The sequence below is a fragment of the Rhinopithecus bieti genome, unplaced genomic scaffold (genome assembly GCF_001698545.2).
Source record: "Rhinopithecus bieti isolate Rb0 unplaced genomic scaffold, ASM169854v2 scaffold_63, whole genome shotgun sequence".
In the NCBI taxonomy this organism is placed as follows: Eukaryota; Metazoa; Chordata; class Mammalia; order Primates; family Cercopithecidae; genus Rhinopithecus; species Rhinopithecus bieti.
Genome location: NW_016802972.1, coordinates 425,013 through 449,604, shown reverse-complemented (window position 1 = coordinate 449,604; position 24,592 = coordinate 425,013). Strand labels below are relative to the sequence as shown.

Genomic DNA, 24,592 nt, shown 5'->3' with positions numbered 1-24,592 from the left:
GTGGGGATGTACGCACTGTGAAGATCCTGGGGAGTATTACAGCTGGCATGTAGCTGCTAAGGCTAAGACTGGCTTCGTAAGAACCTCTGCCCTTCTCCTAAGCCTCCCAGTGAAAACTTCCAGCTTCCCTTTAGGCCCTTTACCCCCTTCCTCTTCCTTCTCAAGCCAGCGATTGTGCCCAGCCCGAGAGGCGACCCCTCTGCCACCCTCATGAGCTGGCTTTCACCCCCAAACCTATCCTTCCCCAGGTCCCCATTTGTCCTTTTTCTTTCTCTTTTTGAGACAGGATCTCACTCTGTTGCCTAGGCTGGAGTTCAGTGGTAAAATCATGGCTCACTGCAGCCTTGAACCCCTGGGCTCAAGTGCTTCTCCCTCCTCAGCCTCCTAAGTAGTTGGGATTACAGGTGCATGCCACCGTGCCCAGCTAATTAAAAAAAAAAAAAAATTGGCCGGGCACGATGGCTCACGCCTGTAATCTCAGTAATTTGGGAGGCTGAGGCAGGCGAATCACGAGGTCAGGAGTTCGAGACCATCCTGACCAACATGGTGAAACCCCATTTCTACTAAAAATACAAAAATTAGCCAGGCGTGATGGCACGCACCTGTAATCCCAGCTACTCAGGAGGCTGAGGTAGGAGAATCGCTTGAACCCGGGAGGCGGAGGTTGCAGTGAGCCGAGATTGCGCCATTGCACTCCAGCCTGGGCAACAGAGCAAGACTCCGTCTCAAAAAAAAAAAAAATTGTGGAGCTTCGATGTGGTGGTTCACACCTGTAATCCCAGCACTTTGTGAGGCCAAGGTGGGAGGATCATTCTTCGATATCAGGAGTTTGAGACCAGCTTGGCCAACATGGTAAAACCCTGTCTCTCCTAAAAAATACAAAGAAAATTAGCCAGGCGTGGTGGTGCATACCTGTAATCCTAGCGACTCGGGAGGCTGAGGCAGGAGAATCACTTGAACCTGGGAGGCCAAGATTGTGCCACTGCACTCCAGCCTGAGCAACAGAGGGGACTCCATCTCAAAATAAATAAATAAATAGGCCAGATGCAGTGGCTCATGCCTGTAATCTCAGCACTTTGGGAGGCTGAGGCGGGTGGATCATCTGAGGTCAGGAGTTCAAGACCAGCCTGGCCAAGATGGAGAAACCCAATCTCTACTAAAAATACAAAAATTAGCTGGGTATGGTGGTGGGCATCTGTAATCCCAGCTACTCAGGAGGCTGAGGCAGGAGAATTGCTTGAACCTGGGAGGTGAAGGTTGCAGTGAGCCGAGATTGCGCCACTGCACTCCAGCCTGGGCGACAATAGCAAAACTGTTTCAAAATTAAAATAAATAAATAAAATAAATAAAAATACAAAAATTAGTCGGGCGTGGTGTCTTGGGTCTGCAATCCTAGCTACTTGAGGCTGAGGCAGGAGGATCGCTTGAACCCAGGAGGCGGAGGTTGCAGTGAGCCGAGATCGCACCACTGCACTCCAGCCTGAGCATCAGTGTGAGACTCTGTCTCCAAAAAAAAAAAGGTGGAGATGGGGGTCTTGCTTTGTTGCCCAGGCTGGTCTGGAATGCCTGGCCTCAAGTGATCCTCCCAAAGTGCTGGGATTACAGGCATGAGCTACTGCACCCTGTCTCTGGTTTTGCTTTACTTTTTAATTGTAGATTCATTGGCTGGAAACCACCTTCCCTTTTCCTGTGCTCAAACATCACTGGTATGACCTTTTCCCGATCCCAGCCAGGGGTGTCCACATGTGTCCCCACTAGATTGGGAGGGCTTTGTGGGCTTATATATCAGACCCCAATTGTGCCACGACTTAGTAGCCACCAGGGAACAGGGGTTGAATGAATGCAGGAAGGTGCAGGTAAGCAGTGGGTGAAGGAGTGGGGTTCACATACAAGGGACCCAAGTTCTGGGCAGAATGTGAAAGCAGCGGACCCTTGAAGGGCCCATATGTTGTGTGTGTGTGTGGGGGACACATCGGAGCATCATGCATTGAGATGTGTCTATGGCAGGCAGCGAGGGCAGCAGGTCTGAGCTGGGGTTGAGATGTCCAGCACGTGCCGAGGGTGCTGACTCCACTGGACAGGTGACACACAGCCAGCTGGCCACCCGACCTCCCTGCCCTGGGGCAGGAATGAAGGAATCGCTGCCAGGTTATCAGGGTGCATTTCCTGAGAGCCCAAGACCTGACTCAGAGGCTGGAGGAGGGAGGAGGGAGGGGACCTCCCCCTTGGGCTTCCCGCATAGCCTCTGATGCCCAGCCCTTCAGCCTGACCACAGCAATGCCACAAGGCCACACAGGTGCCTGTGTTTACACCTTTACTGTCCCGCTCCTCCCGCCACCCCCAAGGATTCCTGGGTTCAAAATAGCCCGGGCACTGAGGCCCAATTCCCCCGAGCCGCTGCAATCTAGGTGGGTGGGGCCCTTGAGGTTCCAGCCGGCTGGGCCACATTCCAGCCCCACTGGGCGGGAAGTAGAGGGTGGGAAGTAGAAGGGGGAAGTGGCGCCAGGACCCTAGCCCCTCAGCTCTGGATCAGGAGAGTCAGCAGGAGCAGGAAGTGCACTGCACGCGGAGATCCTGAGGCCTTGGCCAGTTCTGGGGGACAGAGGTTGCTGCCTCCAGTAGGCCAGTGTGGGGAGCCACTGGAAGGCAGGAAGTGGGCCTCTCCCACTGTCTGGGAGATCCAGGCCTCTTCAGGACCAATGGCGGCAAACAGCTCCTGGCTCCCTTGAACAGCCATGCCCACGAGGACCCAGGAGCCTTCCGTTGTCTGGCATAGGAGGGGCGGTGCTGAGGTCATCTGCAGAGTCGGAGCGAGGCCATGTGGGTCTGCTGCCCTTCCTCTTGGTCCCCTGCCCCTTTCCCCAGGGTCTGGCCACGAAGCACTCTGGTCTGCATCCCTAGACATCCAGGTCCCCAGTTTCTCTCCGGGGTCCAGCTAGGGTCCCATTTGGGGCCAAACACCCAATAATTCTAGTCCTGGCCGGGTGCAGTGGCTCATGCCTGTAATCCCAGCACTTTGGGAGGCCAAGGTGGGCGGATCATTTGAGCCAGGAGTTTGAGTCCAGCCTGGCTAACACGGTGAAACCCCGTCTCTACTAAAAATACAAAAATTAACCAGGTGTGGTGGTGCATGCTTGCAATCCCAGCTACTAGGGAGGCTGAAGCAGGAGAACTGCTCGAACCTGGGAGGTAGAGGCTGCAGTGAGCCAAGATCGCGCCACTGCACTCCAGCCTGGGCGACACAGCGAGACTCAGTCTCAAAAAAAAAAAAAAAAAAAAAAAAAAAAATTCCAATCCTGCTCTCTCTCTAGGGTACCACAGTCCAACACTGCCTCTCTCCTGCCTACTCCAGGATGCCCAGGCCCCTTTACCTCACACCTGTTCTCTTGCCCCTCTGCATACAGGACACAGAGGGTTCCAGGGGGCAGGATTCCCTGATAGAGGCAGTGGCAGATTCGTGGTGTTAAGATGGAGACAGCAGCAGCCACAGGGACTGGGGAGAGGAGACAGACTTGTTCCAGGGCTCTGGCCTCCAGCCACTCCTTGTTCCCGCAACCCAGGAGTCTCACCTCGGTCCTGGGGTTCTTTCCAGCCCAGCACCCAGCAGCTGGCCCCCGGAGGGATACCCGCCGGGTGGAGACAGATGGGCAGGGCTGATGGGGAGGGCTCCACCCGGGAGCTCAGCTCCAGGAGGGCCAGGGGGGGCCTGAGTCCCAGGTGCCGGGGCAGCCGGATGCTGATGACCAAGCGGGATACCTGGTGGCCCTGTGGGAGGGGGCTGGCCCCTGCCCGGCCCAGATACACTTCAATGTAAGGCACTGTTGTAGAGCCTGGCCTGTTGGAACAAGGCCCAATGTAACCTTCTGCTCCTCCCATTGCAGGCAAAGTCCTTCCCAGCCCAGGGGAAGGGTCACTCTCTGGGGTCATGCCACTCACTCCTTCATCATCTCTCCTTCCAAATCTCCCTTCCAGGTCAAAACATCTCCCAGTGCTGTAAGATTCTTCCCTCACGCCCCACCCCGGACAGAGTCTTGCTCTGTTGCCCAGGCTGCAGTGCAGTGGTGCAGTCTTGGGTCACTGAAACCTCTGCCTCCCGGGTTCGAGTGATTCTCCTGCCTCAGCCTCCCAAGTAGCTGGGTAACGTTACAGGTGCCTGCCACCACCCCTGGCTAACTTTTGTATTTTTAGTAGAGGGGTTTCACCATATTGGCCAGGCTGGTCTTGAACTCCTGACTTTGTGATCCGCCCGCCTTGGCCTCCCAATGTGCTGAGATTACAGGCATGAGCCATTGCGCCTGGCTGTAAGATGCTTAAAGGAGACTATCCCACTATTTTAAGAGTCCTCTGGGCCAGGCACGGTGGCTCATGCCTATAATCCTAGCACATTGGCCAAGGCAGGAGGATTGCTTGAGGCCGGCCTGGGCAACACAGCAAGATCCCATTGTTAATTTTTTTAAACAAACAAACAAACAACAAAAACAAGTCTTTGGCTCTGTTGCATTCTCCCTTCCCGCCTCTCGCCTAGGAGATGAGTAAGACCCACCTGAGGACACAGTGAGTGGCTACCAGGACCCAGCCTGGGGCCAGAAGGATCCCAGTGCAGATTCGATCGCCAGCCACATGCACCTCTGCCAGCCAGGGCCAAAGGACCCCCACTGTAGCAGCCTCCGGCCGCAGGCCACAGGCTAGGGAGAGGAGGTGGCTACCTTAGTTGGGGCCCCATGGCTGACCCCTGAGCCCCTGCCATGGGTCTATGCACCCCCAGGAGCCCCTAGAGCCCAAAGGCGTCCTGCTCACCACCATGCTGTGTGTGTGGGGGACAAGTCTGTGTCTCAGTCTCCTCCCCATCAGGGCCCCAATCCCAGGCTAGCTGGTCCTCCAGGTAGGCTCCCTGAGTCACATGGCTGATCCATGGGCCATGGGTCTGCACGGGGAAGAAGGCTCGGGGACGTAGACAGCCACTGGGAAAGTCTCTGATTCCAACCAGAAACCAGGTCCCCTCTTCCTGGCACAAAAGGCTCCAACGCGAGTCATTCTGCAGCAACAAAGTGCATGTGTTACTTGCCTCTGCGTGTGTGCAGAGAATATCAGAACTCCTGGGGCTTTCCAGGACTCTAGATTTTCCCATTTGCAGAAATATCAAGTTCCACATTCTCCAAATCAGACTCCAAATACTAATTTGTGTAAGAATTCAGCCCTCACTTTAGGATTCTCCTTAAATCCAGGGATAGAGAGAAACCATAGTACCAGCTCAGGACCCGCTTCCCAAAAGTTCTCCAGGGCCAGGCCCCGCCCCCAGTTCGTTCTGGCCCCGCCTCCACTCCGGCTCCGCCCCATTCCCAGTTCCACAAGTCCCGCCCCTCCCTAGAGCCCACTCAGACCCGCCTTCCCCAGGCCCCGCTCCCTCCCTAGAGCCCACTCGGACCCGCCTTCCGCAGGTCCCGCCCTCTCCCTAGAGCCCACTTGGACTCGCCTTCCACAGGCCCCGCCCTCTTCCCCAGAACCCTCTCGGACCCGCGTTCCGCAGGCCCCGCCCCCGCCGCTTACCCAGCAGTGGCCCGCCTCCGCCTCCTCCTGGTAGGCAGGGCAGAGCGCCTGCGGCGGGTCTCCCGGCAGCGGCACTGCCGCCCCCTGGCGGCCATACAGGCAGTGGCACCACCAGCCGCCTAACAGCTCTGCCTCCAGCAGCGCGCCTGGGCCAAGCGCGGGTTCTGGAAGGGAAAAGGCAGGGAGCTCGCGCTGAGGCCCAGACGGCCCCTGCACCGCCCGGTGCCACCCCGGCCAGCGCCGGGCCCCAGCTCACCCCCGCGGCCCCAGCGGGCCAGGCGGCAGCGGCTTCCGGGCAGGAAGTAGTGTTCCGGGTGGGGTAGGCACACGGGCCTCGGAGCCGCGCTCAGGTTCACAGGCGTGCGCAGCTGCAGCAGCGCCAGGTCCGAGGAGTCGTCCCACGAGGCGTTCTCGTGCTGCACCAGGCGTGCCACCCGCTCCGCGCGTGGGCGCGAGGGTAGCAGCACGCGCCAGGCGTCGAGGTCGCGGGGCGGGCTGTCGGAGCTGCTCGGGCTGCGGGATAGGGGGCGAGGGACGTGGGCCGGATCCCGCACACGTGGCTAGAAACCTCGCACCCCTGGCTTAGACTCGCCTGGCGAGGATCCTGCATCCTGGCGGGATCCCCACGCTACCCCCATTCCAGCGGCTCACTTACACCCCTGCCTCCGGGATTGAACTTCTACCATGCCTCTATCCACCCCTGCCAGGCTAGGACCCCTCTTTTTGTGCTGGATCCTACACCTCCGAATGGGATCCCGCACGCCCCACACCCCCCAGGGGAGGGGCTGGGGCCAAATAAATGGTGTCTCAGGCTGATGTAGGGAGGGGCAAGGATCGGCTTGAAACGTAGATTTTCACTCACTACAGAAAGCAGCTGGCAGGTGCCAAGACCCAGCTTTCAGACACCAGTGCCCCATGGCAGGGTCTGGATCCTGGTACCATCACCTGGGCCTCCCAGGGCCAGGCCCCTGGCCGCAGGGCCTTCCCACACTCTGAGAGGCGAGAGACCTGGGTCAGTGGGCCTCCTGCACCCCAATCACTCCCAGCAGTCTCCATCCCAACTCACTCTCCCACGTCCCACTCACATCCAGGGGTGCCGCCCACTCACCAGGCAGGGCAATGGTACAGTTCTCCCTGGGCTCCTGGGGATCTGACTGGGGCTTCTGAGGCTGGATTGGAAAGGCAGGCCCAGGCTCTGAACCCATCACCTGTTCTCGTATCCATGCCTCATAGGTAGCCACGGCAGTGAAAACTCCAGGGCGGTTTCTCCGTCCACAGCCAAAGCCAAAGCTGGTGATTCCTGCCTGGAACCAGCGGCCACCTTCCTCACAGACCAGGGGCCCCCCAGAGTCACCCTAGTGACAGATGACTGCATGTCAAGGGGTCAGCCCAGGGACCCACCCGTTTATACTGGCCTCCTCGAAAAGGTCCTGCACCTTCTTTTGGCCCAAGATACACCACCTTCTCCCTTCTCCTAGAAACCCTCCTTGGCTAGGCCTTGTCCTCTGCATTCCCTGGGGCTCTAAACAGAAGAAAACCCTGTAAGCAGAAGGCCGATGGCAGCCAGAGCCAAGAGCACTGGGGGAGTGCGTTCAAGACCACGAAAGAGAATCCTGCAGGTGTCATCAGAGCCAAGTGATTCTTGTCCAGTTACTAGCTCAAATAATTCCCCTCCCTCCCTTCCTTCCTTCTTTCCTTCCCTTTCTTTTTCTTTCTTTCTTTTCTTTTTTGAGACAGCCTGGGAAATGCTCTGTTTCCCAGGCTGGAGTGCAGTGGTGCAATCTCGGCTCACTGCAACCTCTGCCTCCCGGGTTCAAGTGATTCTCCTGCCTCGGCCTCCCGAGTAGCTGGGACTACAGGTGTACACCACCACAGCCGGCTAATTTTTGTCTTTTTAGTAGAGATGGATTTTCTCCATTTTGGCCAGGCTGGTCTCAAACTCCCGAGCTCAAGTGATAGGCCTGCCTCGGCCTCCCAAAGTGCTGGGTTACAGGCGTGAGTCACTGTGCCCAGGCAGTTCCTCTCCTTTTTTGAGACGAGGTATCACTATGTTGCTCAGGCTGGTCTCAGACTTCTGGGCTCAAGTGATCCTCCCGCCTCAATTTTCTGACCAGCTGGGATTACAGGCATGAGTCACTGCTCCTGGCAATGCTGTCTTTGGTTTTTAAATTCACTCGGCCTCGGCTGGACATGGTAGCTTATGCCTGTAATCCCAGCTACTTGGGAGGGTGAGCCAGGAGAATTGCTTGAACTTGGGAGGTGGAGTTTGTAGTGAGCCAAGATCGTGCCATTGCACTCTAGCCTGGGCAACAAAAGCAAAACTCTGTCTCAATAAATAAATAAATAGCCGGGCGCGGTGGCTCACGCCTGTAATCCCAGCACTTTGGAAGGCTGAGGCAGGCAGATCACCTAAGGCTGGGAGTTCGAGACTAGTCTGACCAACATAGAGAAACACCATCTCTACTAAAAATCAGCTGGGCGTGATGGCACATGCCTGTAATCCCAGCTACTTGGGAGGCTGAAGTAGGAGAATTGCTTGAACCTGGGAGGCGGAGGTTGTGGTGAGCTGAGATCATGCCATTGTACTCTGCCCTGGGCAACAAGAGCGAAACTCCGTCTCAATAAATAAATAAATAAATAAATAAATAAATAAGTTCACTTGGCCAGGCGCAAGTGAATACAAAATTAGCAGGCTGTGGTGGTGCATGCCTGTAATCTCAGCTACTTGGGAGGCTGAAGCACGAGAGTCGCTTGAGTGGTGGAGGGGGGTGGGGAGCTTGCAGTAAGCCGAGATTGCGCCACTGCAGTCCAGCCTGGGTGACAAAGTGAGGCTCTGTCTCAAAATACACAAGCAAAAAAATTCACATCAACCCCATCGCTTGGCAATCTTGTCGTTTTGCAGATGAGGCTAGGAGAGATGTCATTTATCTGTTTGTCACCGGTTAGGACTCTGGCCCTGCCAGGCAGGTGCAAGGGCCTTCCCTCACCTGGCAGGTGTCCCTGCGGCCCTCTGGGTAGCCAGCACACAGCATCCCTGGCAATATCTGGAGAGTGAGGTTGAAAGGACCAGGCTGGCTGTAGAGACACTGACAGGTGGCCTCACCCAGCAGCCTTAGCTCCACTTCCTGTAGCACCCAGGGGAGAGGCAGAGGATCTGGGGGCAGAACCAGAGAGCAGGTGCTGTGAGGCAGGTATGGTGTCCCCAGTTCCCAGGATTCAGGTTTGCCCCCTGCGGCTGCTTCTTGGACATCAGCTAGATCCCCCATGGCCTCTCAGCCCATCACATTCACCACATCTCCTGCTGCTTCTCTCTATTCTTTCTACTTCTTCATCTCAGGAATGGTCCCATCAAGCTCCTAGTGAGAGCTGCCATGCATGGTTGTGCAGGTTGTGCACTGCAACAAAGGATGCAATTTAGGGACTGTAATCATTAAGTCTGAGCTCTCATGTGGAGTTGTGTTGGTCCAGAGACATCTTTTCGCAAAGATGCCATATGGACTTGACATGATCCTGTCTGGAGTTGCCAAGCATGGAATCTGGGTGTCATCCCTGTCTCCTCTCTCAACTCCCCTCCCCCAGTCAGTTCCCAGTTCATGAAAACCTCTCATTTGTGACTTCTTGGCATTCTCACCAACTACCCTAATTGAGGATGCATAGCTTTGGGCCTGGATAACTGACTCAGTCTTCTGATCCACTCTTCACTTCAGCAGTGAAGAGGAATGTTACTCAAGTTCAGTTCTGATCTCACCAAGAAAAATAAATGGAACCCACTGTCCAAACCTGGTGCTGCAGCCCCATCCTGCTTTTGATGGAAACAGCTTTAGGATCCAGAAAGGTGGGGGGAGGTACAGACAGAACTCCTTCCCCATCACACTCAGAATCTGAGGTCAAAGGCGTGGTGGCTCACGCCTGTAATCCCAGCATTTTGGAAGGCTGAGGCGGGTGGATCACCTGAAGTCAGGCCAGCCTGGCCAACATGGTGAAACCCTATCTCTACTAAAAATACAAAATATTAGCTGGGCATGATGGTGGGTGCCTGTAATCCCAGCTACTTTGGAGACTGAAGCAGGAGAATGTGCTTGAAGCTGGGAGGTGGAGGTTGCAGTGAGCCTAGATCGTGCCTTTGCACTCCAGCCTGGGCAACAAGAGCGAAACTCTGTCTAAAAAAATAAATAAATAAAATAGCCGGGCGCGGTGGCTCAAGCCTGTAATCCCAGCACTTTGGGGCCGAGGACGGGTGGATCACGAGGTCAGGACGATTGGGAGACCATTTCTGGGACCTAACATGGGGGTGAAACCCTGGTCTCTACTAAAAAAATACACACACTAGCCAGGCTAAGGTGCGGGCGCTGTAGTCCCAGCTACTCGGGGAGGCTGGGCAAGAGAATGGCGTGAACCCAGGAGCGCCGGAGCTTTGCAGGGGTGAGCTGAGATCCGGGCCACTGGCCCACTCCAGCCCGGACGACGGAGCGAGACTCCGCTCTCCAAAAAAATTAATAATAATAATAAAAAAAAAAATAAAATAAAATAAAATAAAAATAAATAAAAAAGAATCTGAGGTCAGGTGATGGCTGAAGCTGTACTTGGGGCTCACCAGGGAAGTTGGGGATTGTCCTGGGCATCCCTGGAGCTGGTGGAGTGCTCTGGCCCTCAGTCTGATCTTAAGGCCTTCATGGTCAGCCCTCAGCAGCCTTTGCAGCCCAGGTGCCTGTCCCCTTCTCACTCCAGCCTGGCATCCTGGCTCTTGTTCATCTAACATGCCTCATCTGGGTCCATGGAGTGGCCTTCATCTCCCCCCGTCTTCCTGCACCCTGTCTTCGAAAACCTCTGCAGAAATCTACTTCTCTGGGTGCCCATTGTCAGGATGGCCTGGCCCCATTCACACAAACTTCCTGGGCCTCACATTGATGCTTCCTTGTCACCTCCCGCCCTCGTGAGACCTCCACAAGCAGAGGCTGTGGCATCTCCCCCTGCAGCACCTTCCCAAAGCCCCCAGGATGGGCACAGGTCTGACCACGGCTGATGGGGATATTTGTGGGGACCCTGGGAGCATAGAAAGCTTGGGTGATGGGGATGAGGGGTATGAAGATTCAGTCTATTCCCCCCCCACCTTCTAACATAATGTGTGCTTATTTATTGAACTTGTTGTTTGTCTATCTGCTAGGATGTAAACTCTGAAAAGGCAGGATTTTGGCTTTTTATGTTCACTGGTGTCTCTCTAATGCCTAACACAGTTCCTGGCACGTAGAAGGTGCTCAAGAAATACCTTGAGTGAAAGAATGACTGAGTGAATGACGGTGGGTAGGGAGAAGAGAGGAGGTGGGGAGTACAGAGATGAGTGGGGGTGGATGGGATGGGAGGAAGGCGGATGGGAGGGAGGCACAGACTGGCATTCACTGAACATCTATTATAGGCCAGCCTTGTGTTTTACTGCTTTACTATAGATTACCTGAGGTGAAGTATCTAAAGTGCATTGGTTATTGCTATGCCAGGCGCTGTCCCATGAACTTCACATGGATTTTCTCATTTAATCCACCCAACCACCTCTTGAAGTGGGCATGGCTATTTTCCTCGTGTTACAGAGGAGGAAATGTACTGGGTGAAGCGCTTTGTCTGACATGGTAGAGCTGGGATGGGAACCCTAGTCGGAGCCTAAATCCAGGAAAGAAAATACTGGAAAGAAAGGTGAGGAGGGAATGGGGTGCCTGTGGGTGATTCTGTGGTCTTAGTTTGAGAATCCTTGTGGGGAGAAGGCTCCATGGTGATTGGTGTGGGATTCATCTACCAACTCGCGGAAACCTACCCTCCAAGACTCCCCACCAGACTCCTCTCTGTGGCCCCACCTCCCGAGGCCCCGCCCTAGGAACCTCACCTCCCGAAACCCCGCCCTAAGAACGTCACCTCGAGGCCCCGCCCTAAGAACCTCACCTCCAGAAGCCCCGCCCTAGAAACGTCACCTCCCGAGGCCCCGCCCTAGGAACCTCACCTCCCGAAGCCCCACCTCCCCGAGGTCCCCCTTCTTGTCCTGTCCCATTCACCTGCCTCCTGGACGTCTCACCTGCCTCCTGGACGTCTCCCCAGCCGGTGGCCCAGCAGGCGGTGCCGTGCACGAAGCGGTGTGAGGCGCGCGGCAGGCAGACGGGCCGCACGGCGGGGCCCAGGCTGGCGGGTGAGGCCAGGTGCAGCAGGGCCAGGTCGGCGCCCAGCTCCACTTGGCTGTAGTTGACCGGCACCACGATGGCGGCCACTGCGCGGGTGTGCGCGCCGTCCAGGGGCCCGTCCTGGGAGTGCACGCCCAGCAGTACCGACCACTCGGCCGCGGGCTCCAGCGTCCCGTTCCTGCGCTCGGCCGGGGCAGTAGGAGGTTAGGTTGACCCTATGGAGGGGGCAGACCCTCGTGGGGGCAAGGGGCTCAGAGCCAGAGGGGCAGGTGCTATCCGATCCAGATTTGGTGCAGATACTCCTCAAGGGGGAAGGGCAAATCCGATCTTGAGGTGGTGGTGGGGGGTCATCGGAAAGCTGGGATTCAGACTCGGATATTCAGTGGAGTGGTGGGACCAGTACGGCAGCCTTGCCCCACTCGGAACCATGATGCCTCGAAGAGCACCTCGCTTTGGGGACAGCTCGGCTCCAAATTATCCTTGAGGACGGAAGTGGGGCGGGAGGAGGGGGATCAACTGCGGGGGCGGGGCTGGCCTTGGCGGAGAGGGGCTGGGTCCAGGGCGAATACTCACGTCATGAAACAGTGAGCAGCAGAGAGGACCCAGGAGGGGGCGATAAGGGAGCCCCCGCAGATGTGGCCACCCCCGTGGTGCAGGCTCACCTGCCAAGGCCAGGTGCCCGGCTGCGCGTCTGAGCCCCCCACGATGCGGGCCGAGGGCTCAGAGCGCCCGCAGTCTGCAACGGGGAGCCGTGGAAGTCAAAGCCCACCTCAGGTTCCCCACTCCAGAAGCCCAGGTAACTCAGCACGAAGCCCCGTCCTCCACCCATTTCAGTTTGCCCCTCTGAACAAAGAACATAGAGGACCCAGGTTTGTCTACATTTCTGGTCTTTTCCACCTCCCTCATGGCCTGACCAGCCTTAGCCTCCTTTAAAGTCTGAGGGTTCCAAGGCCTCTTCCTTACCCAGATCTTCAGGTTCTTCCTGGGTGGGACTGAGAGCTGGGAGCCAGAGGGTAAAGAGAAGAGGACACTTGTGACTTCCAGACCTCCACCGCCCAGCCCCACTTCCTGCTCTCCAACCCCTGACCCTATCTTCCCAATTCCCTGTCTATTCAGCAACCCCTGCCAGCACCCATGCCAGGCCTCTGGTCTTTTCTGCCTCTGCACGTGGCTTTCCCCCATTCCGGCTGCCTTACCTGAGTCCTGGAAGGCTCCTGGGATGGGACTGATGACTGGAAAGATAGAGGCAGGCAGGAAGAGGCTGGTGACTCGCACTCGGTAGATGCCCTCCCTGACTCCCTCCCCAACCTCCGTCTCCCCAGGGCACCCAGGCCTCCCTCTCCCTCCTCTGATACACCCTCGCCTTCTGCTGCCTCACTTCCTTCCTTCTGACGTCCTCCTCCCCACACGGAACCCAGGAATCCTGCTCTCCAGTCCCTCAGATGCTAGGACCCAGGCCCTTTGCAGCCACTTCTGTCCCCTGAGGTTACCAAGCATCACAATGGGGAGGAACAGGTGCCCAGCCATGGTGTTAGAGTCAGAGGAGGCAGAGCCAAGTGAAGGTCTGCTCCCTGCAGGGCTCTGTCACTGCCCAGGCAGCCCGTGACTCCTGATGGTCCCAGGGGCAGCCCCACCCTCCCTGGCTGGAGCCCATCTCTGGAAATCTGAGAGGATCTGGGGCTGGAAGGGGGAAGTTGGGGAGCCTGAAGGCCCCACCCAGAGCCCTGAGCACATCTCACGTCTCTGGAGGCCCAGGGTGGGGGTGGGGGACAGGTGTTCTAGCTCCAGGACACCTGTTGGGTGGGAGAGGGAGGGATGAAAATCACTGTAGGCAAAGGTCAAAGAGGAGGACAGTGTTCTGGGTCCTTGATGAGCAGTGGCACTTAGGACAGGGGAAGTGGCCCCTCACGGGCATGACTCATCGGAGACCTCACCTCTGTTTGGGGTGCGGCTGCCCCAGTGGCTTGGCCTTTTCTTCTCACACAGCTCTGGTTACTGGAGCTGCTGGCCAGGTCCAGGACAGGAGCCCTAGGGAATTCAATCCCATTCCAACAGAAGGATCACAGATTCCAGCAGGTTGGGCAGGGCATAGGGACCCTGGGAGGGGGCTGGGCAGGCTGGTGAGGTTGAAAAAGCCTCCATCCTGCTCTGTGTTCCAGTGACAATGCTCTCAGCTGCCCTGTCACTTACTCTGTGTGACTTTGGGAAAGTCACCCAACCTCTTGGTGTGTATCAGTAAGAGGCCATTTAAGGGACATATGACTTGGCCGAGCACGGTGGCTCACTCCTGTGATCCTAACACTCTGGGAGACTGAGGTGGGAGGATTACTTGAGGCTAGGAGTTCAAGACCAGCATGGGCAACATAGCAAGATCCCATCTCTACAAAAAACTAAAAAATACAAAAATTATGAACGGCAGGGCTTGGTGGTGCACACCTATATCCCAGCTACTTGGAAGATGAGGTGGGAGGATTGCCTGAGCCTGGGAGGTCGAGGTTGCAGTGACTGCACTCTAGCCTGGGTGACAAAGCATGACCCTGTCTGAACAACAACAACGACAACCACAAAAATAAGAAAAAGAAGAAGAAAAGGAGGAAAGAAACATATGACTCTTCAAAGAGGAGTTGAAAAGAGTTTAAGGAAGAAACTATAGAGGTGTGGGCAGGGTCAAAGTAAACCAAAGAGGCCAGGTGGCTCATGGCTGTAATCCCAGCACTGTGGGAGGCCGAGGTGGGCAGAGGACCTGAGGTCAGGAGTTCAAGACCAGCCTGGTTAACTTGGCGAAGCCCCATCTATACTAAAAACACAAAAATTAGCCAGGTGTGGTGGAACTCACCTGTAATCCCAGCTATTAGGGAGGCTGAGGCAGGAGAATCTTGAACCCAGGAGGCGGAGGTTGCAGTGAGCCAAGATTGCGCTGTTGCACTCTAGCCTGGGTGACAAGAGCAAAATTCCATCTCAACAACAAAAAGAAGGAAACCAAAGAGGGATGGTAACGCACCCTGGGGCCAGCAATAATGGAGAGCCCTTGCTACCTGCTGGCCTGAAGAGGCAGAGAGAGGGCAGTTACTGGAATCCAGCAAGAGCTGCAGCTGTGGGACAGATAGCTGTTAGGAGCCATGGCCTTTAGTAGAGAAATGCAGCCTTTACCAGCAGAGAGGGAGCTGGGAAAGAAAAATCCCTATCTCACTTTCCTCTCATCCTCTCTATTTTTAATCAAACCAATTAAAAAAATTTTAGAGACATGCTCTCACTCTGTCACCCACGCTGGAGTGCAGTGCTGTGATTATAGATCACTGTAACCTCGAATTCCTGGGCTTAAGCGATCCTCTGGCCTCAGCTGCCTGAGAAGCTGGGACTACAGGCATGCACCACCATGCCCAGCTAATGTTTTTTATTTTTGTAGAGATGGGGTCTTGTTATGTTGCCCAGGCTGGTCTCAAAGTCCTGTCTCAAGCGATCTTGCTGCCTCAGCCTTCCAAAAGTGCTGGGATCCTCCCATCCTCTGATCACCCACTAGCTCCTCTCATTGTCTGAAACCTCCCAGAGGCCAGAGTGCAAGGGAGCCCATTATATGGTCCATAAAGGTCACTCTTGGGGAACAAATCAGGGTGGACAGCAGAAATGTAGGGTCAACCTGGGAATATCCACACATGTATATCTATCTTCTTACCGATAATACTAGCTAATAATAATATTGGTCTATGAGTCCAGTTGCCCTAGAAAACAGGCCTAGGCAAAGCCTGCATGCTTATGCTTAATTGGGAGGTGCAATCCCAGTGTGGCAAGAGTGAGGGAAAAGGAGAAGTGAGCAGGAAGAGGGAAAATGCAAATTCAGCCACCCAACAACGGACTGGACTCAATCGATAAACCTGCTAGCCTTAACCCGTCCACAGGAAACGATGGAGGTAAACTGAGTCTTCACTTCAGACTTCTTAACAATCAGAGCCTCCTCAGCCATTTGTTTAACTTGCTGCTTGGGTAGCTATTTGCCCTTCAAAGGATAAAGAACTAATCATTTGACAAAAACTCAGAAAAATGAGGTAATGGGCAAAGGTAGGAAAGAAGAGAGTGCAGGTGTCATTAACGCAAAACATGCATGCCCTGGAGACCCTCACTGATACATTGCTTGCTCCAGTTTAGCGGTTAATAAACATTTTGGAGCTCCGTGCGGTGATTCACGCCAGTAATTCCAGCACTTTGGGAGGCCGAGGCAGGTAGATCATGAGGTCAGGAGTTCAAGACCAGCAGCCTGGCCAACATGGTGAAACCCTATATCTCTTTTTTTTTTTTTTGAGACAGAGTCTTGCTCTGTCGCCCAGGCTGGAGTGCAGTGGCCGGATTTCAGCTCACTGCAAGCTCTGCCTCCCGGGTTCACGCCATTCTCCTGCCTCAGCCTCCCGAGTAGCTGGGACTACAGGCGCCCGCCACTTCGCCCGGCTAGTTTTTTTGTATTTTTTAGTAGAGACGGAGTTTCACTGTGTTAGCCAGGATGGTCTTGATCTCCTGACCTCGTGATCCGCCCGTCTCGGCCTCCCAAAGTGCTGGGATTACAGGCTTGAGCCACTGCGCCCGGCCAAAACCCTGTATCTCTACTCAAAAAAATTAGCCGGGCGTGGTGGCATGTGCCTGTAATCCCAGCTACTCGGGAGGCTAAGACAGGAGAATGACTTGAACCCAGGAGGCGGAGGTTGTAGTGAGCTGAAATTGCACCACTGCACCCAGGCAAGATAATGATTTTTAACCCTTTCCCCAACCCCACAGACAAGAGAAGTAGGACTTGCTCTTAAATAGCACAGATGTTAGCCAGGCGCGGTGGCTCTCGCCTGTGATCCTAGCACTTTGGGAGGCCGAGGCAGGTGTATCACCTCAGGTCAGGAGTTCGAGACCAGCCTGGCCAACATGGTGAAACCCCATCTCTACTAAAAACACAAAAAATTAGCCAGGCGTGGTGGTGGGTGCCTATAATCCCAGCCACTTGGGAGGCTGAGGCAGGAGAATCACTTGAACCTGGGAGGCGGAGGTTGCAGTGAGCTGAGGTTGCACCATTACACTCCAGCCTGGGAAACAAGAGCAAAACTCCGTCTCAAAAATAAATAAATAAATAAATATTAAAAAAAAAAATAGCACAGAGGCTTGCCAAAGCAATGGATCTTGTGGGAGGAAGAACATTTTCCTGTAGGGAGACAGATTGGAATTTCTGGAGGAGCAAGTGCAGTTTGCAAAAGCTGCCCAGGTGATTCTGATGGTTTCACGACGCTAAGATGCCCTTGATTGCAACTAGCAGCCAAGGTAAGGAGGGAAACTCATGCAGGAGTCTCTCTCTTCCAGGTTCAAGGACAGAAAATAAATTTCTCCTTGGAGCCAGATGTGCCAGTGCATGCCTGTAGTCCCTGCTACTCTGGAGGCTGAGGTGAGGGGATCATTTGGGCCCAGGAGTTCAAGTCCAGTCTGGGTAACATACATTGGGAGATCATGTCTCTTTACTTGGGTATAATAAAATCTTTCTTAACAACATCATGTCAAAAACAGCAAATAGTTTCATGAGCTTTTTTTTTTTTTCAGATGAAGTTTCGCTCTTTTTGCCCAGGTTGGAGTGCAATGGTATAATCTCGGCTCACTGCAACCTCTGCCTCCGGGGTTCAAGTGATTCTCCTGCTTCAGCCTTCCAAGTGCTGGGATTACGGGATCCCACCACCATGCCCTGCTAATTTTGTATTTTTGGTGAAGATGGGGTTCCACCATTTTGGCCAGACTGGTCTCAAATTCCTGACCTAAGGTGATGTGCGTGCCTTGGCCTCCCAAAGTGCTGGGATTACAAGCGTGAGCCAGCATGCCCAGCCTTTTTTTTTTTTTTTTTTTTTTTTTTTTTTTTTTTTTAGGTTTTTTTTTTTTTTAGAGATGGAGTCTTACTATGTAGCCCAGGCTGGAGTGCTCACTGGTCATAGCTCACTGCAGCCTGGAGCTCCTGGGCTCAAGTGATCCTTCTACTTCAGCCTTTTGAGTAGCTGAGACTATAGATGTGAGCTGCCATGCCTGGCTACAAAATTCTCTTTTCTTCTTTTTTCCCTATGCAAGCTGGTGCTAAGGGCAATTTTATTTATTTATTTATTTATTTATTTATTTATTTATTTATTTAGACAGTTCTGCTGTGTCACCCAGGCTGGAGTGCAATGGTCTGGTCAAAGCTCACTGCAGCCTCAAGCTCCTGGGCTCAATCGATCCTCCTACGTCAGTCTCCTGAGTAGCTGGGACTCCAGGCATGTGTCACCATGCCCAAGGTTGATTTTTGTAGTGCTGCTTAATTTCAGCCTATGACACCATAAACAAACCACAGTTAATAAAATAAGGATATGCGGTGGTGCCTCTGGGTAAGAGAGGCGATACATATGCAGTTCTCTACTTGTCTCACTAGTGGAAGGGGAAATGATAGGTGAACTAGTATATTAGTTTTCCATTGCTGATGTAGCAAATTCCCATACACTTAGTGGATTAAAACAATACCAACTTATTTTGTTACAATTTTAAAGATTAGAAGTCTGGCACTGGGCTGGGTATGGTGGCTCACATCTGTAATCCATCCCAGCACTTTGGGAGGCCAGGGTGGGCGGATCACTTGAGGTCAGGAGTTCGAGACCAGCCTGACCAACACAGTGAAACCCCGTCTGTACTAAAAATACAAAAATGAGACTGGGCGCGGTGGCTCAGGCCTGTAATCCCAGCACTTTGGGAGGTTGAGGCAGGTGGATCACGAGATCAGGAGTTCGAGACCAGCCTGGCCAACATAGTGAAACCCTGTCTCTACTAAAATACAAAAAATTAGCCCGGCATGGTGGTGTGCGCCTGTAATCCCAGCTACTCAGGAGGCTGAGGCAGGAGAATCGCTTGAACCTGGGAGGTGGAGGTTGCAGTCAGCTGAGATCACATCACAGCACTCCAGCCTGGGCAACAGAGTGAGACTACGTATCAAAAAAAAAAAAAAAAAAAAAAAAAAAAAAAAAGACCAGGTGCAGTGGCTCACGCCTTGTAATCCCAGCACTTTGAGAGGTTGAGGCAAGAAGATCACTTGAGCTCAGGAGCTTGAGACCAGCCTGGAAAACATAGTGAAAACTCATCTCTATTCCTAAAAATAAGAATTAAAAAAAGATAACTGGCAGAATAGACGAAAGCTAAACATATGCTTGTATTTTGACCCAACAATCAAGATCCTAGGTATAGACCTAAGAGAGATGAGGGCGCCATAAGGCATATGCAGAACATGGCACTCACAGAAGGTCTAGACACAAGAGCCAAGATCCAGAACATAAATGTCCGGCCCCAGGAAGATTGATAAATTGTGGCATAGTCATACAATGAAATACTGTGCAGCAACACAAAAGAATGAATTACTGATATGTGCAACAACATGGATGAATCTTACAGGTTTTTTTTCAACAAATATGTGTCATACTGCATGATTCCAATTATATGCAATTTAGGAACAAGCATAACTAATGCCCAGTGGTAGAAGTCAGAATAGTGGCTGGACGCGGTGGCTCACGCCTGTAATCCCAGCAGTTTGGGAGGCCAAGGCAGGCAGATCACTTGAGGTCAGGAGTTCAAGACCAGCCTGGCCAACATGGCGAAACCCTGTCTCTACTAAAATACAAAAATTATCCGGGTGTGGTACTGGCACATGCCTGTAATCCCAGCTACTCAGGAGGCTGACGCAGGAGAATTGCTTGAACTTGGGAAGTGGAGGTTGCAGTGAGCTGAGATCGTGCCACTATACTCCAGCCTGGGTGACAGAGCAAGATTCCATCTCAAAAAAAAAAAAAAAAAAGGAATCAGAATAGTGGTTGTTTCACAGGTATATACACATGCAGAGTTTCACTGAGCTGTACACTTAAGATCAGGACTCCCTATGAACTTAGCTAGAGAAGCTGAGGTGGGAGGATCTCTTGAGCCCAGGAGTTTGAGACTAGCTTGGACAGCCTAATGAGACTCCATCTGTACAAAAAAAAAAAAAAAAAAAAAAAAAGTTTACACCTGTAATCCCAGCACTTTGGGAGGCCAAAGTAGGTATATCACCTGAGGTCCGGAGTTCAAGACCAGCCTGACCAACACAGTGAAATCCTGTTGCTACTAAAAAAAAATACAAAATTAGCTGGGCATGGTGGTGCATGACTATAATCCCAGCTACCTGGGAGGCTGAGACAGGAGAATCACTTGACCCTGGGAGGCAGAGGTTGCAGTGAGCTGAGATCGTGCCATTACACTCCAGCCTGGAAAACAAGAGTGAAACTCCATCCCTAAAATAAAATAAAATAAAATAAAATAAAAAATAGCCAGGCATGGTGGCATGCACCTGTAGTCCCAGCTACTTGGGAGGCTGAGGTAGAAGGCTCACTTAAGCCCAGGAGGTTGAGGCGGCAATGAGCTATGATTGCACCACTGCACTCCAGCCTGGGTGACAGAGCGAGACTCTGTCTCCAAGAAAAAAAAAGAAGAAAGAAAGATAAAAAGAACTATATGGCTATTCCACATGAGTAAAAAGAAATAAAAAGAGACAAAACACACTTTGCAAATAAATGAATTCCATGGATTCCAGGGTCAATTAAGAAACAAAACAAATGAACTAGCTCCAAAAATGCTTTCCTGGACCAAAAACGTTGGGAAAAGGTGCAGCTTTACATTAGATAACACCAGGGCATGTGTGTAATGTTGTTTTTGAAAGCTTAGCTAAAATAATGAAACCCTTCAGCATTTGGAAAAACAAGAAAAGCATGCTTAACCAAAGATGTTGATATTACATTTCCTGATAAAAGATATCATGTCTTTTAAATTATTTTGGTATCAGGTTACTTTTTTTCTGAATTGGCTTTGTCACTAAAATGGCTGGTTATCACTGACACAGAAAAAAAGGCATTCTTCAGATAATCCTTGATAGTATTGTTGTTCTCACCAAACTTTCCAAAGGTGCTGACCAGAGGGAGCAGAAGACTGTTTGCCAGCTCAAGCACACAGCCACATGCGCTCCACACCAGGGAAGCCCAGCAGTGTGGCATCTCATTGTGAAAAGAGGAAGCCAGAAGCTGGGAGTCACTCCACTTCTGGTCAGGGCTGTTCTGTGGAAGATATTGTGGGCAGGGCCACACGTCTCCTCGAAAAATAATCTGGGCTGTCTGTCCTCATGCACACCAGAATGGGTGCCATGACAGAGAAAGCTGAATTTTATTTTCATTTTTTATTTGAGACAGAGTCTCACTCTGTTGCTCAGGCTGGAGTGCAGTGGTGCAGTCTCCACTCACTGCAGCCTCTGCCTCCTGGGTTCCAGTGATTCTCCTGTCTCAGCCTCCCAAGTAGCAGGAATTATAGGCACCCACCATCATGCCCAGCTAATTTTTGTATTTTTAGTAGACACAGGGTTTCATCACATTGGCCAGGCTGGTCTTGAACTCCTGACCTCAAGTGATCCACCCATCTCAGTCTCTTAAAGTGTTGGGATTACAGGCGTGAGTGCAGCCACTGCAAACATTTTGGTTTGTAAAACTCTTTTTTTTTTTTTGAGATGGAGTTTCATTTTTGTCTCCCAGGCTGGAGTGCAGTGTCGTGATCTTGGCTTACTGCAACCTCTGCCTCCCGGGTTCAAGTGATTCTCCTGCCTCAGCCTCCCAAGTAGCTAGGATTACAGGTGCCCGCCACCATGCCGTTAATGTTTTTGTATTTTTAGTAGAGATGGGGTTTCGCCATGTTGGGCAGGCTGGTCTCCAACTCCTGACCTTGGGTGATCTGTCCACCTCGGCCTCCCAAAGTGCTGGGATTACAGGCGTGAGCCACCACGTCCGGCTGGTGTCTAAAACTCTTAAAGCATGTGTCACTCCTTTCGGAGTGCCTGATAAAATAGAAAATACTTAGCTCAGTCTGAATTTGAGATAAACAATGATTTTTTTTTTTTTTACTATAACTAAGTCTCAGGAAATATTTGAGTTATATTGAAAATTATTTGTAGGGCCAAGTGCAGTGGCTCGCACCTGTAATCCCAGCACTTTGGGAGGTTGAGGCAGGTAGACTGCTTGAGCTCAGGAGTTTGAGACCAGCCTGGGCAATATAGTGAGACCCTATCTCTACAAAAAGTTTTTTAAAAAATTAGCTGGATGTGGTGGTGTGCACGTGGGAGCTACTTGGGAGGCTGAGGTGGGAGGATGGCTTGAGCCCAGGAGGCAGAGGTTGCAGTGAGCTGTGCCGCTGCACTCCTGCGTGGGCGACAGAACCAGACCCTATCTCAAAAAAAAAATTATTTGTGTTTCAGATAGGCACAGGGCTCACGTCTGTAATCCCAGCAGTCTGGGAGGCTGAGTCAGGAGGATCACTTGAGATCAGGAGTTCGACAGTGCAGTGAGCTATGATTGCACCATTGCATTCCAGCCTGGGTAACAGAGCAAGACCCTGTCTTTAAAAAAATTTTTTTGTGTTCATCTGAAATTCAGATTTAATTGGGCACTTGTTTTATTCGCTAAATCTGGTTGGGAGTGGTGGCTTATGCCCTTAATCCCAGCACTTCAGGAGGCTGAGATGGGAGGCTTACTTGAGTCTAGGAGTTCGAGACCAGCCTGGGCAACATAACATAGACCCCATTTGTACAAAAAAAAAAAAAAAAGGAGTAAAATAAAATTTTTTGCTAAACTTGGCAACCCTATTCCCTATTCCATAACATTGTCTTGCTAAGTCACTATGTTGTTGCACATCTGCTTGGAAGAAATAACTTTTTTTTCTCTTTTTTGAGATGGAGTTTGGCTCTTGTTGCCCAGGCTAGAGTGCAACGGCATGATCTTGGCTCACTGCAACCTCCACATCCCAGGTTCAAGTGATTTTCCTGCCTCAGCCTCCCCAGTAGCCGGGATTACAGGCATGCACCACCACACCCGGCTAATTTTGTATTTTTAGTAGAGACAGGGTTTGGCCCTGTTGGCCAGGCTGATCTTGAACTCCTGACCTCAGGTGATCCTCCCACCTCGGCCTCCCAAAATGTTCGGATTATAGGCATGAGCCACCTCGTCTGGCCAGAATTAACCTGTTGTCAGAAAAAACTTGGAGTTAAAATGCTATTCTATCAGGGACCCTCTGAGTGGGAATATTTGAGAGACTTGATAAAATTGGGAACGGGTTGTGTGTTGACTCCATGCTTGACTGATACGATTACATCTCCTTGGTGCTCCCTCTCGTGGCAAGAAGAGTAACTGCCCCTTCAATTTCACCCTGCCAGACTCTGCCCCCACCTTCCCACCCACCTCTTGGTCTCCAGGGACCATGCTGGTACCCTGAGCCTATCAGAGCCAGAGATTGCCCCAGGATTCAGAGTTTTAGACTCAAATGAGTTGCCCTACTTCAAGGATACCTCACTCTGTGAGATGCACTGTATGGATTTTTTTTTTTTTTTTTTTTTTTTAAGAGAGTCTCACTGTGTCGCCCAGGCTGGAATGGCGCAATCTCAGCTCACCGCAACCTCTGCCTTCCTGGTTCCAGTGGTTCTCCTGCCCCAGCCTCCTGAGTGGCTGGGATTATAGGCATGTGCCACCACGCCCAGCTAATTTTGTTTTTTTAGTAGAGATAGGGTTTCTCCATGTTGGTCAGGCTGGTCTCGAACTCCCAACCTCAGGTGATCCGCCCGCATTGGCCTCCCAAAGCGCTGGGATTACAGGTGTGAGCCACTGTGCCTGGTCCTAATTTTTGTATTTTTAGTAGAGACGGGTTTTACTATGTTGGCCAGGCTGGTCTCGAACTACTGACTTCAGGTGATCCACCTGCCTCAGTCTCCCAAAGTGCTGGGATTACAGGCATGAGCCACCGTGCCCAGCCATTGTATGCGATTTGGAGGGTGGTTCCTGAGACACAGAGAGAATAATCGAGTTGGAGTCTGAGGAGGTGGCAGCTCATTCCTGGGAGAGAGACAACCCCCTGCTTCTGAGGGGAGCAGTTTTGAGGTACTCCTGCATAAACTGTATGGGGTCTGGGGCAATTTTTGGGGGCAAGAGAGGAGGTCAGGACGGGATGGGGGTGAGGGCGAGGTTTTGAGTCATGGCTGGAGGCAACAAGGCTTATGGCCCTGACTTGGAGGCCTGAGCACAGCGAGCTTTCTGAAGCCCTCTGGAAAACAAAGGAGGTAGGGCGTTGCGGGACCTCAGGTACTCAAGCTGAGCAGCCATTTCTCCTGCGGGTTGTTTGTGTTTTCTGAATTCTAAACGTCTGAAACAAGAGTGTGTATGAGAGGGGATGCTGTTTAGATAATGAAAACCCATCAAGATTAGTTTAATCAAACACACAGGGACAGGGCCGGGCGTGGTGGCTCACACCTGTAATCCCAACAGTTTGGGAGGCTGAGGTGGGTGGATCACCTGAGGTCTGGAGTTCAACAGCAGCCTAGCCAACATAGTGAAACCCCATCTCTTCTAAAAATACAAAAAATTAGCTGGGAGTGGTGGCAGGTACCTGTAATCCCAGCTACTAAGGAGGCTGAGATAGGAGAATTGCTGTACTTGAACCGGGGAGGCAGAAGTTGCAGTGAGCCGAGATCGTGCCATTGCACTCCAGCCTGGACAACAAGAGCGAAACTCCGGGCTGGATGAGGTGGCTCACGCCTGTAATCCTAGAACTTTGGGAGGCCGAGGTGGGCGAATCATGAGGTCAGGAGGTTGAGACCAGCCTGGCTAACATGGTGAAACCCACTTTCGACTAAAAATACCAAAAATTAGCTGGGTGTAGTGGCAGTAACCTGTAATCCCAGGCTGAAGCAGGAGAATCGCTTGAACCTGGGAGGTGGAGGTTGCAGCGAGCCAAGATCACACCACTGCACTTCAGTCCCGGCGACAGAGTAAGATTCTGTCTCAGGAAAAAAAAAAAAAAAA

General features: G+C 52.5%; 1 protein-coding gene and 1 long non-coding RNA gene across 5 annotated transcripts in view; both read right to left on the bottom strand.

Annotated features, from left to right (window-relative positions):
* Window positions 1–2,301: 2,301 nt before the first annotated feature.
* On the bottom strand, window positions 2,302–14,582 carry PRSS36 (serine protease 36). 4 transcript variants are annotated; one of them, XM_017870757.1, is made up of 16 exons: window positions 14,545–14,582; window positions 13,643–13,736; window positions 12,905–12,940; window positions 12,672–12,707; window positions 12,371–12,444; window positions 11,606–11,886; window positions 8,535–8,701; window positions 6,656–6,902; window positions 6,410–6,539; window positions 5,804–6,060; window positions 5,548–5,711; window positions 4,798–5,035; window positions 4,544–4,685; window positions 3,570–3,835; window positions 3,372–3,493; window positions 2,302–2,797 (listed from the first exon to the last, which is right to left on the bottom strand). In XM_017870757.1, the coding sequence occupies exons 7-16, from the start codon at window positions 8,577–8,579 to the stop codon at window positions 2,519–2,521; spliced, it is 1,890 nt and encodes a 629-aa protein (XP_017726246.1). In that variant the 5' UTR covers window positions 8,580–8,701; window positions 11,606–11,886; window positions 12,371–12,444; window positions 12,672–12,707; window positions 12,905–12,940; window positions 13,643–13,736; window positions 14,545–14,582; the 3' UTR covers window positions 2,302–2,518. The 4 variants fall into 4 exon arrangements, with proteins under 4 accessions (XP_017726246.1, XP_017726190.1, XP_017726116.1 ...); XM_017870701.1 differs by lacking the exon at window positions 13,643–13,736 and having other exon boundaries at window positions 12,282–12,444; window positions 14,545–14,572; XM_017870627.1 differs by lacking the exons at window positions 13,643–13,736; window positions 14,545–14,582 and adding an exon at window positions 13,199–13,322 and having other exon boundaries at window positions 12,282–12,444.
* Window positions 14,583–14,603: 21 nt separating this feature from the next.
* The window catches only part of LOC108528623 (uncharacterized), a 31,089-nt gene continuing 21,100 nt past the window's right edge, over window positions 14,604–24,592 (bottom strand). Inside the window, exon 3 of the long non-coding RNA XR_001885238.1 lies at window positions 14,604–14,640. This is a non-coding gene — a long non-coding RNA (uncharacterized LOC108528623). The remainder of the gene's footprint in view (window positions 14,641–24,592) is intronic.